The 15,753-nt window shown below is 39.0% G+C and overlaps 1 protein-coding gene across 1 annotated transcript in view; it reads right to left on the reverse strand.

Annotated features, from left to right (window-relative positions):
* The window catches only part of LOC114047387 (proteasome subunit beta type-7), an 86,285-nt gene that overhangs the window by 2,576 nt on the left and 67,956 nt on the right, over window positions 1-15,753 (reverse strand). The window contains exon 7 of the mRNA XM_027868220.1: window positions 1,993-2,144. Coding sequence (XP_027724021.1) covers window positions 1,993-2,144 — 152 coding nt within the window. The remainder of the gene's footprint in view (window positions 1-1,992; window positions 2,145-15,753) is intronic.

Here is a 15,753-nt window from a genome sequence, read left to right on the forward strand (position 1 = left end):
AAAAACCACAGATTGCAGAACTCAATAGCTGAGGGAACTCTTAAGGCTCAGATTAACCAATGAACATTTCTTCAATCAGTATCAACACTCATGAAGAGGGGAAGACAAAGAAATGTGAAGGTTGGACCCACTTAGCCTTATGCCCTGAAAGTGTCTAGACTGCAGGCAAGGGCCCAGCCCAGACCTGTGACAAGCCCTTGGAAAGTTGAATCTATACATCTCAACCTCTGTCACCAAGTTCATATCCTCAAGTCACATCTGTTACAGATGGCATCCTGGGATAACTGTTCTGTTTTCCACTCTCCAGCTTCCTCTGACTGCTCTCCCTCCAGCTTTAAGTACAAGTCATGAAACCCAAATCAAGTCCAGGCTCTGCCACAATGAGCTGAATGATTCTGGATCAGTATTTTCTTCCTCCAAACCTATTTTCTCATTGGCAAAATGAGGTCAGCTTAGATAATTTCTAAGATTCTAAGGTCCTTTCCAGCTCTAATATTTCATGTTCTTCCACTTTCAGTTCTAATAATTTATGGGTTGAGGAAAACACTAAAGCTCAAAGGCCTTAGAAATCATCTAGTCCAATTCCTTTATTGAGCCCAAAGAGATGAAGCACCTTGCCAAAGTCAAACAATGATTTAGTGACCAAACTAGGCTCAGAATCTGTTTTTCTTGACTGAGTGGTCTATTATTTTCATTGTTACTTTAAATAAACAGTCCTTTCTTTCTTCCTGGATGCACAATTTAGTAACTGCAATTTCTAAATATGTTTTCACACAAACCACCTTTGGGGGTGCGGGGGGTAGGGCCCATACAAAACCAGTACATGGTCAGGGCATCACAATACACAGGATAGCCATTGGCTGGTTAATGATAGTATGAGGTGCTTTCCGCCCTTAGTAATTCTATAACTAAGTATAAATTATACCATTTATTTCTCAATGACCACTGGACAAGTTCAGCACCTTGGTGAGTACCTGCCAAAAGACTATTATGTTTATCCGTGTAGCCATAAGCTGGGGTCAAAAAACCCTCAACATCCAGAAAGAACACCTATCTCAGAAGCTCCTATGGATACTGTTCAAAGTTTAGTTATAAGACAGCTTCTGGAGGCCACCAGAGAGCTAGAAAGATGTAGGAACATGGACTACTTAAGTATAAAATACAGAATAGTAACACTATGAGGACTCTAGGAGAAACCATAGAGTTCAACCTTTTCTATTTTAAAGAAAGGAAAATTAAGGCCCTGAGAAGTCAAGTTAAAATGTCACAGTGTCATTAAGCAATAGAAATTGGATCTCCTGGTGCTCTTTTCACTGAAATATACCATCTCTCACACTGTGGAAAATCAAGTCAACAAGCATTTATTAAACACTTACTATCTGTCTGGCACTGTGCTAAGCACTGAGGATACAAGGAAAGGCAAAAATATGGTCCCTGCCCTCAAACAGCTCACACTTTAATGAGGAAAAGTTGAGTGATCATATAAATCAAAACCTAAATTCAACAGAGAAACCCACGTACAATTTAATGAAACCTTTATAAGGCAAATAATTCTCCTAACTCACCAGTCTTATAAGATAAGGCTTGATATTCGTTTTCTTAATGTGAAGTGTACTTGTGCAGAAGAGGCACAGTAGGGGCCTAGACCTAAGACAAACTAGAAAAAACTGAAGCCAGTGTGACATAACAGAAAGAACTCTACGCTTAAGAGTCAGAAGATGTGGCTGGGTTAAAATCCCAGATCCCTCACTTACTAGTTATGTATTAATGAATAAGTCACTTGCCCTCTCTGGGCCTATTTAGCTGTAAAATGAGGGCGCTGGATTAGATGATGCGAGATCTTCTACCCCTTAATTTCTTGTGTTCTATGCTCTAACATTCTACACTCAGAGAACCTTTCCAGCTCCAACATTATATATTTTCGCAATCAATGTCCTCAATGTTCTTCCAGCTCATTTTGTGCTTAAACAAGCAAAAATCAAATTTGCTCACCTGCTTCCTTTCTTGTTGGGAATATCAAATGGACGGAGGAAGTCCAACTTGGACTTGCTGATAACACAGAGATCTATGTTACTCCCAGATCCTAAGTCATTGAAGATCCCAGCTGAAATGGCCTCACTTACTAGCTTCTTAGCTTCTTCCTCCTGAAAAAAAGAAATGTTTGCCATCACTGAATGCAAAACTGTCAATCTGTAATCTTGTGTTTTAATAACTAGAACAAGAAACAATAACACCAACTTGCCTTATGGTTAATAAACCTGATGCAAAATCAAAAGAGAAACATAATACCAAGAAATCAACAGAAGACATGCTCATTTTATAATAGAAACTGCTGACAAAAACCAATCATACACATTTTTAGTGGCTCCCTATTCAATGAGTAAAATGCAAACTTGTCATTCAAGGCTCACCAAAATCTGGGCTACGCTATATTCCAGTATCTAATAAAAACTCTCGTCTCCATTCTCTATGCTCCAATCAAATTGGATTACTCATCATACCACAACTACATCCAGTGCTGTCTTGCCTCTCTGTCTTTCTTATGCCAGGAGCATCCTTCTCTTCCCCCTCCCCCTCTTTGCCTAAATTCCTACCCATCTTTCAAAGCTCAACTCATAAGACACATGCATCATGAAACATCCTTCCCTCAGACATCAAAGAGCATTTTGTTTTATACCTAATGTTCTTACTGTGTGTTATTATATGTAAAAGTTATCTATGTGTATAGCTTATCTCCTGACTTGGCTCTAAGTTCCACGAGGACAAGGATTATATTTTATTTAGACTTTATTTTCTCCAGTAACTAGCAGTAGCTAGGATATAGCAGCCAGCAATAGCGCTGTGCACACAACAGATGTGTAATGTTTGTTGAAGTGAATTGTGCTGAGTTACAAGCAGACCATTTGAAGGAAACCAGAAATGCTCTCCATGCCCAATCCCATTCCCTCAACATCCCAAACTTGATCGTTATTGAGTCTTTTTTTTTCAAGCTAAGTATTCCTCCTTTTCCTGTGATTCTCTTTTAGAAGACAAAATCTGGTGCCACAAATCAGAAAGGACGCCATGGGATAGCGGAAAGAACATTGGATTTGGAGCCAGAAGACGTGAGTTTGGATCCCAGCTTAGATACTTACTATCTCTGTGACTACAGGCAAGTCCCTTAACCTCTCTGAGCCTCAGTTTCCTGATTAATAAAACCAGGGGGTTCAGTCAGACAATCTTTAAGATCACTTTCAGCTCTAAATCCTATAATCCTGTTTCCAGAAGAGGGTAATCAGAACAGTAAGAGGATTTCAAACCATATCACATGAAGAATAGCTGAAGAGCATTTTAGCATGGAGAAGAGACACTCAGAAAGAGCACAATCACCATCTTCAAATAGCCGGAGGACTGTCATGGCTTGGCACAGAACAAGACTCAATGGTTCCATAGAAGCTCCAAGAAGTAAGGGGGGGGGGCACGCCCAGTGAAACGGGCCACTTTTAAATGAGTTTTGTGTCACTACACAGAGGCTGAATGATCAACCAACCATCTATCATAGATATCACAGAGGGATAGAGACATGGTTCTAGTCGATTTTCAATGTCCAGAAAGGGATCTAATTTACCTTGGATGACACAGTTAGTAAGTGACAGAGCTGGGCCATAAACTCAGGCTTTTTCTGACTCTAGTTATATTACAGCAATATGGTATAGCAAAATCTAGCACAATGGATTTTGGAATTAGAGGCCTGGAGGTCTCAAATCCTCACTCAGCTTTGTGACCTTAGGCAAGTCACTTAACCCTCACACACCTCAACTTACTTCCCCACTAAAAGAAGGGCTTGGGTTACAAAATCTCTAAAGGTACTTCGAACTTCTAAGTCTTTGATCCTATGACTGCAAGTCGATTGCATTTTTCTACAGTATAAGGTTGTTGTTGTTTTTTTAATTTCAGTATTGCTAAAACTTTTAGAGAGATATGCTATCAATTTCTCAATGTTCAAAATAAAAATGTGATGAGTACAACCTCCCAAATAAGTCTTTCTTTGGGGTGGGGGGCTGGGAGAAGAGGTATAACAACTTTAGGGAGAAGGGAAAGAAGGTACCAATAAATGCGAATAGTGCCGGTACATCACGATGTGCAGCTTAAATTTGTTTTGAAATTCGGCCACTGCTTCCAAGTCTCTTCCAATTCTATAATTATAATTTTATAATGATGTAAGTTCTATGTCATTATATATTGTATAATGATATACAACTGAGCCTCAAAACCTAGAAGCCCTGGGTTCAAGTCCTGCCTCTGATACATGACCCTTGAAAAGTCATTTAACTACACTGTCTGTAAATTGCAGACTAGGTGCTAAACTGCATTTCTAGAAGGAGTTTCCTTATTCATGAGTTCCCTGTGCCAACAAAGTCCTAGGCCCAGACCCTATCCTCAATGCCTGCATGCAGGATAAGGCAAGTAGGAAAGAGGAAGAATACCAAGAATGGGTGTACAGGAGGGAAGCCAGTGATTAAATGTAGTGAGAGGATCCAAAAAGGTAAAGGCAAGGAAGTGAGGGCAGGCAAGTATCTGAAGCCAAACTTGACAAGTCTGCTAAGTTATGTTAGTTCAGAATCTGGGCAAGAAACTGGGAAATCCAGTTTGGGGTTAGTGTGCAAAACTAAGCTAACTCATAAAATTAAATACATAAATTCTGACCATGTCACACCTCCCAACAAGGAAACCTGGTCTGGTTTGTTTCATCCTTGACCAGGAATAGAACGTCCCTTTTAGCTCCAACATTTTCTGTTCAACGTTCCAATTCTATGTTATAAAAGTCCTTCTAATTCCAACATGCTATGTTCTAAAGTCTCTTCTGGTTCTCACAGTCTAAGTTCTAAGATTCTGTGTTCTAAGGTCCCTTCCATAGTCCTTTCCAATGTTCTGGGCGAAGCAGAAAATTCCCAAATCCAAATTCCAGTCCCATCATATGAACCCGCCTACCACATGAGATAAGAAGCTGTTAGAAGGCAGTCAGGACTAATATGCAGATATAAACATTTTGAAGAAGAACCTCCCCCCACTACTTTCTGTATTGGCTGCACCAAGCAATAACAACTTATTCCAGCGACATTAGCTCCCTCTACAGACTCAATGAAAGAGACACACTGAAATTTAGTACCTGGGTGGCCTAAGCCAAGCAGCTCTGTGACAGTGCAAGCCTATCTCAAGCTCAGAAACGTTTGTCACATTTATAAACATCACTGGATTCCATAATTTGTACTTCACAAAATGATGCCAAATTCTTAACACTGCCCAATCTATATCCAACTCAGGCAGGGAAGAGTAGAAAAGAGTTTTGATGCACAACGTAGGGTCAAAATTTCTTATCCATAGCATTAATGAATGCTAGAATCCTTTGGAGCTACAGCATGATATAGCACAGGGCCAGATGTGTTGACAGCTGGGTTCCCATCATAGCTCTGCTACCCAGTAGTGGCAGAAGCTTAGAAAACTCATTTAACTCTACTGGGCCTCAGTTTCCATTCTAAAAAAAAATGAAAGGGTTAGACTAGGTGAAATGCTTGTGAAGGAATATGGTAGGCACTGATAACAGAAAGCAAATTTGAAGACCTGACTTTATTAACCATGTGACTGTAGAGAAGTCACTGAGTCTCTCTAAACCTTGGTTTCATCTATAAAAATGGTGATTAATATCTGGAGTACCTACCCCACTGGGTTGTTATAAGGCTCAAAGGAGATAATTTATGTAAATATATAAATTTTAAAGACATGTAGATATAGATATCTACACCTACATCTATATGTATGTATGTATGTAGGTCAGTTACCATTGTTATTGTTATTATTGCTGTGTACCCTTCTCACTCTGCAATTCCAGGTTTGAGGTCTCTCCAATTCTAGCATTCCACATTTGCTTCCAGTTTTAACAATCTGATTCTCTGACCTTCTGACACTACCTCAGTGGTAAAGGACACAAAGGGCACTAAAAACTGCAGTCATTCCAATCCTGTATTTACCAAGACTCTCTGTGGAGATGACAGGGTTTTTCTGAGAGGCAATCTGAAAGTGATGGTACTAGCAGGTACCTTGAAGAGGCCAAATTGGGTCATGACTATTATAGGGAAGAAACTAGAAAGATAGTCACTTTAAAAAAATAAAGCACTATATGAAATAACCTCTATTTGGGGAGTGTAGACCTACAATGTTATTTATTAAAATGATTGAAAGAATTTAGGTTAAAATAAGTTAAACTAAAGGTTAAAATGCAAAACTCAAGCAATCTGGAGAGCCAGGTAAGTACTTGTGGCCTCAAACAACCACAATGACTAATGGCAGAGACCTACCTGCCCCAGGGCTGAAGAAGTTGCTAACAACCTGCTTTACTGAGTCCAAATGAAGTGCCCCAATGTAATTAACTGTGTGAACTTGAACAAGTCACTTCTCCCTCAAAGCAGCTGTAAAATGAGAAGAGGGAGCCCATATCAGATGATCTCTTAGGTCCCGTGAAGCTGACATTCAATGGTTCAAATTAGATAATACGTGAAAACACTTTTTTAAACATAAAGCAGTTCTAGGTGCATCGATTATTATAATCATTCTACTGCCAACAGTCTTAATGTGACACAGCCCTCCCAGAACTGCTTCTGGTTCAATCAGCTGTGCCTGAAGCCAAGCCCTAAGGAAGAGGAACCATTTCTCCTCCTACCCCACTCCTTGCTAAAATGACAACTATTCCAAAGACGATCTCAGCATTCTCTAGACACGGAAAAGCACATGAATAATAGGTTTCCTACTGTCACAGCCTAATTATGAAAGTGACCAAAAGATGGATAACAAGACACAGTATATGCCTTTTATTTTAATTCTACTATTTCCTAAGGAAAACTCAGAACTGTAGCAGGAGAGAATTGTAGATGGTTTCTCAACACACTGCTGATTAAAGACCATCTGTCTTTATAAATATCTGACTAGCCTGCTTAGGACATCAATGATAATTTGTATATTTTTGCTTTTATTAGTACTATTTAACAAGTCTTCAATATATCAACATGTAAAATATGGATATTTTCAATTCTTCAATAAAGACTGTTTAAATGATAATGGTCATTCTAAAGCACTTTAAGGTTTACATAGTACTTCCTTCATAAAAACTCTGAGACACAGGGGGAATAAATATCCCCATTTTTAAACTGAGGAAAACTAAAGTTCAGAGGGGCGAAGTGACTTGCCCACAACCCCACAACTACTCATTGCTGGTGCTAGGATTCAAATCCAAATGTCCTGACTTCACATCCAGCACTCTTTCCAATATATTTCCACAGTGTTTCTCTTTGGTTAATGCTTGATAAGTACAGTCTTACACCAAGAAGCATACGTTCTTGATAATGAGCAAAATATATTTTCTCTAGGGATCAACAAAACATTTATTACCTTTAGGCAGCATTACCAAGGTTTTTGGCAAAATCATCAAGAAGAACACCAAGGACTATGATCTACAGAAGAAATCAATCGCACCCATAATACCATAGAAAAAAGGCATCCATATTGCTTTCAGAATTAATCCCTTGTGGCAAAATGTGCAGGTGCCACTTGTTCAAAGAATCAGATGGTACCCATGTCACAAGAGACACTTACTTACCTGGGAGAAAGGCTGGCTCAGTAAAGGTTTAAATTTTTAACTACGACCAACTAATTTTGGTTGGAACATAATGCTAATCATGCCAGGGTCAAGGGTTCAAGACCTATGTGGAATGGAAGGCCTGGATCAGTTTAGCTGCCCCAGACGAGCCACCCCTAACTCTGGCCAGCTGTCACACAAATTTACCCCGTTGGTCACAAGGGAGATTAGATGACAGAGTGAGGATAGATCAGCCTACCCTACCCCCACTACTGGAAAAACACTGAAAAAGCATGCCCAACTGCTCAGGCAGCTTTCTTCTATGTAGAGAATGGCACATATTTGGATATAAGACAATAGAATTCTAGGACATATGAATCAGAACCCTGCAGGTGCTCCAAGTCTAGTGTCCTCATATACAAAGTATAATCACAGAATGCTAGCCAAGGAAGGACCCTGAAATAATATTGTTTTAAGTTAAAAACAAGTGCTAGAAAAAAAGGACAGAATAGTAGAATCGTACAAGACTTTAGAACTTAGAACATTAAAGCACAGGACAAAGAATATATAACACAGGACAAAGAATATATAACTGGAAGAGATATTACAACTTAGTGGGTTATGATACAGAAGACATGACATGGAGGGGCTCCCCAGAACACAGAACGTTAAGGCTTGCTGAAAGGGCACTAAAGGTCATCTGGTATGACCACCTCGTTTTACACAAGACACTGAGACTCAGACAAGTAAAGTGACTTGCCCTTTATCATACAGTTAGTAAGTAGCAGAAGAGGTACTTGAACTCAGTTCCTCTGGCTTCCCTCCTGCCCCCAATCCAATGTCCTATTCACTACACTCCTCCTTCCGTTCTCGCCCCCACCTCCACATCAGTGGCATAATATAAAATCAGTATTGAGTTAAAACTGCTTCAAAAAAAATTTTTTTTTGCCAAAGCCATGAATTTCCTTTAATAAACAAGCCAAGCATTCTCCTGAAAACTTTAACAATTTCTAAAAGAGACAACACAAGGCACAAAGGGATGCAAAATTGCAACAGGCCAAGAAAAAGAGGTTATAACAAATATGCTGACAAATCTTCATTATGGTGTTATGAAGGAGTTACTGTAATAATTAATCCTAACCAAAAGCATACCCTCCCCTCAAAAGTTCAGAGAATATAAAAGGAGTACTTCCTGCTTTATGGCTACAAAGACCAAGCTAACTGGGAATATCAGTCCCCCAGGTCTATACTGCTTCTTAAATGAGATTACAATAAGAGTGATGTACTATAATACAAGTCAGCTGTGACAGGCAGCACTTTATAGAGCTATCTGTTTGTCTCCATCACTACATCACACAATGTGTCCCTGGACTCCAATGTGCAACTCCATTTACCACTACATGACAAATGGGCGGCACTTGTAAAAGGCACAGAGAGGTCCAGATCAGCCATGTAATGGTCACCACAGCTGTACCAGAGTGCTTGAGGGGACAAAACAGACCCCCAAGTTCATTAAACTGACCAGTAATGGATCTTTCAAAAAGTGCCTTAGGAATAGTACAGTAAAGGCTAAAATAAATAACTCAGCATGGAAGGCTAATCTGAAATGGTGTTTGATAAATTATTTATAACACAGACGATTGTCTGCATTTAATATTGGAGCTACCAGTAGCATCTTTAAAAGATGATTTATGTGTTGCAATGCTATTAAACTTTATATTGGCCCACTGCTAGCTATAAAGTCTGCTGAGATTTAGAGAATGAGTTTTAAACTGTCACGGCAACATCATAGTAGATGGAGACTGTATTAAATCTTTACTTTAAACCTGTTATCTAGAGAGTTGCATTTTGTAGACACTCACAAACTGATAGATTACCTCTCCACATCTGCTACGGTGCAGGTCCAAAATAGTAGAGCTAAGGAACTTTTCCACATTTTTCTTGTATATAGCTTCAATCGAATTTCTCCTCCCACGTAAGTGATTTTCAGATTTGGAACGGCAGCAAAGTAAACCTTAAGAGCCTGTACTACTGGATGCACTGGCTACTTTGGTAGTAAATGAATGTTTTTCTATGTCTAAGTGGTCCATCACACATACTTAACAGTATATTACTTAGTTCTTGAGAAAAATTATACACATACTTGATAGAGTACTTGATAGGCTATTCAGGGATAGCCTTGGGAATATAGAAATGAAATTATATCTACAGTCACATAAGACAATAGATTTCAAAATAATAAAGGTTAAAGAAAAACAGAATTGATTATTTACATGATAGCTGTCCTCTGGATCATCATCAACTAGTTGGCAAAGGTTTTAAGGAAGAGGCAGCATAGCATATGGCAAAGAGATGGCCTGCAGTCACAAGACCTAGATTCTAATCCTTATTCTGCTACAAACTTACTATGTGCCCAGAAGGTGGGGGATGGGGGAGGGGGGGAACAATCATAAACTCTTCTGAACCCTCTTTCCTCATCTACAGAAGGGCCAGGAGTACTGAATTAGATCACTTGTAAGATCCCTTCTGGCTCTAACATTCTATGTTCTAAAGTTTGTTTCCACATTGAATTGTGTCCTGAGGTCCCTGTCCAGCTTTGGCATTCTACATTCTAAGGTTTCTTCTAGCCCTGACATTCTATACTTTATTCCAACACTCTATGTTCCCAAGTCCTGCTGAGCCCTTATACTCAGATTCTACAACTCCAAAGAGTAACAGAACAATGCTTACCATGAGATGAAAAGACCTACCCAGCCCATGGTCCATGGTCACTATAACTCTTCTAGGAAACTAGAGAAGAAATATCTTGACCTTGGGCAAATCACTTAACCTCTCTGCACATCACTTTCCTTATCTGTAAAAAGTGTGGGGGGGTAAGGGACTGGACTAGATGATCTTTAAGGTCCCTCCTGATTCTTGATACCTCACTTCTAAGGTAGCACATTTATAGTGGAAAGAACACTAGACCTGCTGTTTTGAGACCAAGTTCAAACCCCACCTTACTTACTAGTTGTTTGACCTTTGCTAAATCATTACTCACTCTCAATCAGTTTTATCTGTAAAATAAGGACAATACATGTTCCTACTTCACAGGATGTTATGAGGGTCAGATAAAATATATAAAGCACTTTGTAATCTTAAAGTACTCCAGAAATGTGGGTTATTTTTATTATTACCACCTCATCTGACAACCATATGGGTGGGGCAGAGACCATTATCCCCATTTTACAAATGAGGGAGGAATGATTTGCTCAAGGTCACAGTTAGGTATTTGAACCCAAGTCTATGCCAGTGACAGACCTCATGCCTGTCTGTCTCTGTGTGCGTATATAAATAAAAAATGCATTTATGTTAATTATGCTTCCAATGAATCTGGGCAAATCATTTAGCTGCTGCCTGCCTCAGTTTCCTTACCTGTAAAATAGGGATAAAAATAGCACCAACCTTCTAGGGTTGCTGTGAAAATGTAAAGTCTTTAGCACAGTGCTTGGCACATGGTAGGTGCTATATAAATGTTATTATTAGTATTATTATTAGTATTATTATATCCAGCTAAGGGCAGAAAGGCTCATCACTAAAAAGTTACCAAGTGATGACTTTTTTCAGTTACAGCAGCTCATGAAAATTATCTACTAGAGCAGAAGGGTTGCAGTCTACATAGCTGGACAAAATACTTACACTGATGACACCACTGATCCTTGAAAGACAGGTGACCCTCTGGACCTCAGAGGGGTTAAGACACTTTCACATGGTCAAAGAGCTAGCTAAGTGGGCTGGCTGGTCCTTGAAGCCTGGACTGTAACCTTACTGCTAAGACTTTAAACACAATCACCTGAGAGTAAAGGAAGGGGTATGACAACCTAAAAGATAAAACTAAGAGTAATTTCAAAACAAGATTAGAAAACAACCAAACAAGAGAGAACTAAAGTATTAGAAAGAGAAAAGAGGCTTACAGACATCTTACTGAAGTTCTCACTATACTATTAATGTGACATAAAGGAATCACTTATGAGTGGCTGAATAAAATTTAAAGAGCTCAATAAAGTGTTTAAAATAACCACCTAAAGCAATGTGTTTCCTCTATTCTGCAATATAGCTGATGTATCCCACATGCAGGTTAAGTATTTCAGGGCAAAAAAAGTTGATCTAATTTTCTGAAAACCAGCACTGTGTGGCAGTCGTAAGTTAAATTCCTAAGAACTGGGGTTTTGTTTTCTGTGAGAGGTGTTTGGGTAAACTCAGTATTCCTATGCAAACACCTGGGAATTGTTAAGTATACTTGAACTGCATCTGGTGCTGACTGCATCTGTCAAGTAGCGAATTAGGGGCTGAGTGTGTGGTTGTGTTTTCTTGTGCTGCTATCCCCACTCTTCCCTTTCCTGCCAATGGGCTTTTGTGAATGGATTCTATGAGGTGACCAGACAGGAGAGAAGTCCTATCATTTATAGGAATACAAGGTGATGGGTAGCAGGAGCAGGGACTTACAGGTTTATAGGGTATGCCTATTTACATAAACAACTGATCCCAGCCCAGAGGGTATCAGAGGCACCACACCTCTGCACACAGGACCTTAATGAGGAGGGCCTGGACTTCATCAATTTATCCGGCAGAAGGCAACATATTAAAATAGTATCTTTAAGAATTCTTAAAAAGTGATTTAGTTCAACCTCTAAAATCTGACAAGCGGTCATCCAGCCTTTAATTGAACATTTTTAGTGATCTGGAATTTACCACCTAAAAAGAAAGCTCAAATTGTAACAAAGCCCTTTTTTATACTGAGGTAAAACATAAGTCTGTGATTTCCAAGTAATGTTTCTAGTTCTATCACCTGAAATTACAAATAAACCTAATCCCTCTCCCACATAACAGAGATATTTGAAATTAATTATCTTATCATCCTCTCCTTCCCCTCATCATCCCCCCCCCACAAAAGTCTGTTCTTCCCCAGGCTAAATATTCTCAGTTGCATAAACTAATTATTATGGCATAGTGTGGGATAGTTTTAGCATCCTGATTTTTTCTCCAATGGCTGCTGTCTACCTTATCAAGGTCCCTCTTAAAATGTTACCCTGTGCAGATAATATAACTACCCTGGACATAAAAAACGAGAAAGAATGAAAACTTCTAGAGGGAGAAGCAGCCAAGCACTGAGCTGCAAAAGAAAAAAGAAAACATATACTGCAATATTCAAAATAAAGAGAAATCACCACCCACAGCATATATCTGAAGGAAAGCAGCCAGAACTGGTCATTCAGACTGGTAATAGATATTAAATCTAAGACCATGGTAATGGTCTGAAAACCAGACTAAAGAAGTATGTTTCTGCTAACCATATTTCATACTTGTCAACACAAAATCCAGAAACTTCCATACAGATTCAAGGTTAAGAGAAAAAAAGAGCCCTAGCTCCTGAACTCTAGCCTTTATCTTCTTTTTGTACAGTATTTTTCCCCTAAAGTCCCTCAAGCACCTACCCTGTATGCCAAATGCTCAAAAAGAATTAGTCTGTTCTTGAGTCCTTGAAATGCTAAGTATAAAGACTATCTTGGCTCAAATCAACCCCCATGTTTTATTCCTGCTCTTGGAGACCAGTATCGAGATGACTGAGGAGAAGGAAACCCAAGTAAGCTTCAGGTGGACAATGAAAGCCCACAGTAGAGGGAAGAGAGGAAAGGAAAGAGAAGCACCTATAAAATGTATAAACGTACAGATTCTAAAGGCTATGCTAGATGAAATGTAATCATAAGAAAGGAACAAAAGAAAGACTAGGTTTTAAAGTAAGACACAGAAAGCAATGCTCAAAATGAAAAGCAAATTACCTCCAATCCTAATAAAAATTTCCTCTCTCTATAAAACATACCTAGTCAGTGACAAAGAGCTCCGCCAATAAATTACTCCTTAAAGGCTGATGTAGCCAACATCAGAGAAGAGTGAAATGAATTTGGTTTTTGGTTCACAACATGGGAAGGAAGGAGAGACCAGAAATATGAGTTCCCAGAGTAAGAAGAAATAATGAGAAATCTCGTCATCTACAACTGGAATACTGTGAAAGGCAGCCAGGTGTATTGAAAAAACAACGGCCTTAGAAAGAGCCAGAAGACCTGGGCTTGAATCTCTGTTGTCCCTGGGTCATTTTCTGTATAGGCCTCAGTTTCCTCATCTGTAAAATGGAAGACAAGATTAGATGGTTCCTAAAGTCCTATTCAGCTCTAACAGTAATAATTTTATTACAGAAAAATCAGACAGAGTTGGAAGGCACTTTAGAGATCTTCTAGTCGATTCTGAGACCCAGACAGAGAAAGAGAGCATGGGTAAATCCAAGGACAAACAAGCAAGTAAGTAGCAGAGCCGAGAGATGAGTCTTGGTCCTCTGACTCCAGACACAGTGCTCCCTCCACCATATGACATTAGTATTACTCTCTCAGCATGGTTGTAAGAAAAGGACTTGACGAATGCAATGACAAAATTAATGTTTCTTACTTATGCAGATCTAGGCATGACATTCATCTATTCAAAATTATGAAATAGCTCCCTATTATCTCCAATATTTTGAAATAAAGTTCAAATTCTACTGCCCGATGATGAAAGCCCCCCATAATCTGCACTACACTCATCTCCACCACTCTTTACTTCAGTCAAACAACTGCTCTCTGCCTTCTGAGCAGGCCCTCAATTCTCCCGCCTTCAGGCCTCTCCTTGCACGGTCTCCTCTGCTTGGAATGCTGTTTCACCTGCTGAATTCCTAGCAAATACCCCCAAGCATTCTTGGAACCCTGCATTTGTACCTGTTTGTCCTAGACAGGGAGGATCTGTGAACACTAATATTGCCTCAGAGCTCTTTTAAGGCTGAGTGGCTGAGCACTATTGTCTGAAAAACAGAAATGAGAATCATCCAAAGGACATCAGAGGGGGCACTTGGTAGGCATGAGCAGAGTCTAAACAATGCCATCAAAGAAAAAAATGACCAGAAAAGAGATTGGCTAGTCATGAAATAACCAATAAATGGTTCACATGCTCTAAAGATATTCGTTCCTCCACCCCTCAGGGCAGTGATCCAATGAGAATGCATGGACAAGTCACATAGAATGGACACAGACGGGCTGTAATAAGCAACAATGGCAAGAATAACCACATTGATGAGATCACAGATCCATTTCAGTTTTGGAAAATATTAGTATTTTGATATCTGAATCCTCTAATACCCCTGATACACAAATATTTATAATCTACAGTGAGGGAGAAATTAGAAATTCTTTGGTACTACTACTGAGAGAGAGGCATACAGGAAAGGGCACTGGAACTGGAGCTGGACTGGGTTCAAGTTCTGCCAGAGTCTTATTTAATATTTATATGACATTGGGCAAATTACTTCACCTCTCTAGGCTTCAGATCTTAGAGCTAAAGATTAAGGGGTTGGTCTAGAACACAGAATTTTAACCCTTTTTTGTATGTCTAACAGTCTAGTCATGTCTATGAACTCATTCTCACAATGTTAAATTCTGAAGGAAATATTAAATTTTTTTCCCATCCAAATTCGTGAATCTCAGGTTAAGAACCCCTGATCTGGAGGGACTCCACAATCTCATACTTTGTTAGTCTGATTACAGCCCATATCCTAAAATGAAAATTCTCTGAAATTAAAAAAAATACATTAGTACTCATTGAAAAATAATACTAATTACAGAATGTAGATTATAAATAAGCCAGATTTAGGAGAAAAGTTTGGTCTATCTTCGACATTTTATTTTTTCATCTCACCATTAAAAGCAAATATGTACTACCATTAAATCAGAAGTAAAATTCAATGCTACACCACAAAGCCCTTCAGTAAAGCCTTTGCTTAAAAACTTTAGTCATGACCTTTACTCTCCCATGCACAAATAAAACTTACAGTTAAATATTATATCATTAATTACATTGGCCATGAAATTACACACTAACAATAAAGTTCATGGTACACTGAAAAGAGCTTTAGATTCAGTGAGAGGACAAGATCAAATCTTGCCTCTGTCACTTGGTTATCTATAACCATGGGTAAGGTGCTTCTACCTTCTCTGGGCCTTAGTCTCTTCATCTGTAAAATGAGGGAGTTGGACTAAGTAGCCCTTTTTAGCTTTAAATTTAAGGTATATTATTTTTGTAAC

The sequence above is a fragment of the Vombatus ursinus genome, unplaced genomic scaffold (genome assembly GCF_900497805.2).
Source record: "Vombatus ursinus unplaced genomic scaffold, bare-nosed wombat genome assembly UNPS02014786.1, whole genome shotgun sequence".
NCBI lineage: Eukaryota > Metazoa > Chordata > Mammalia > Diprotodontia > Vombatidae > Vombatus > Vombatus ursinus.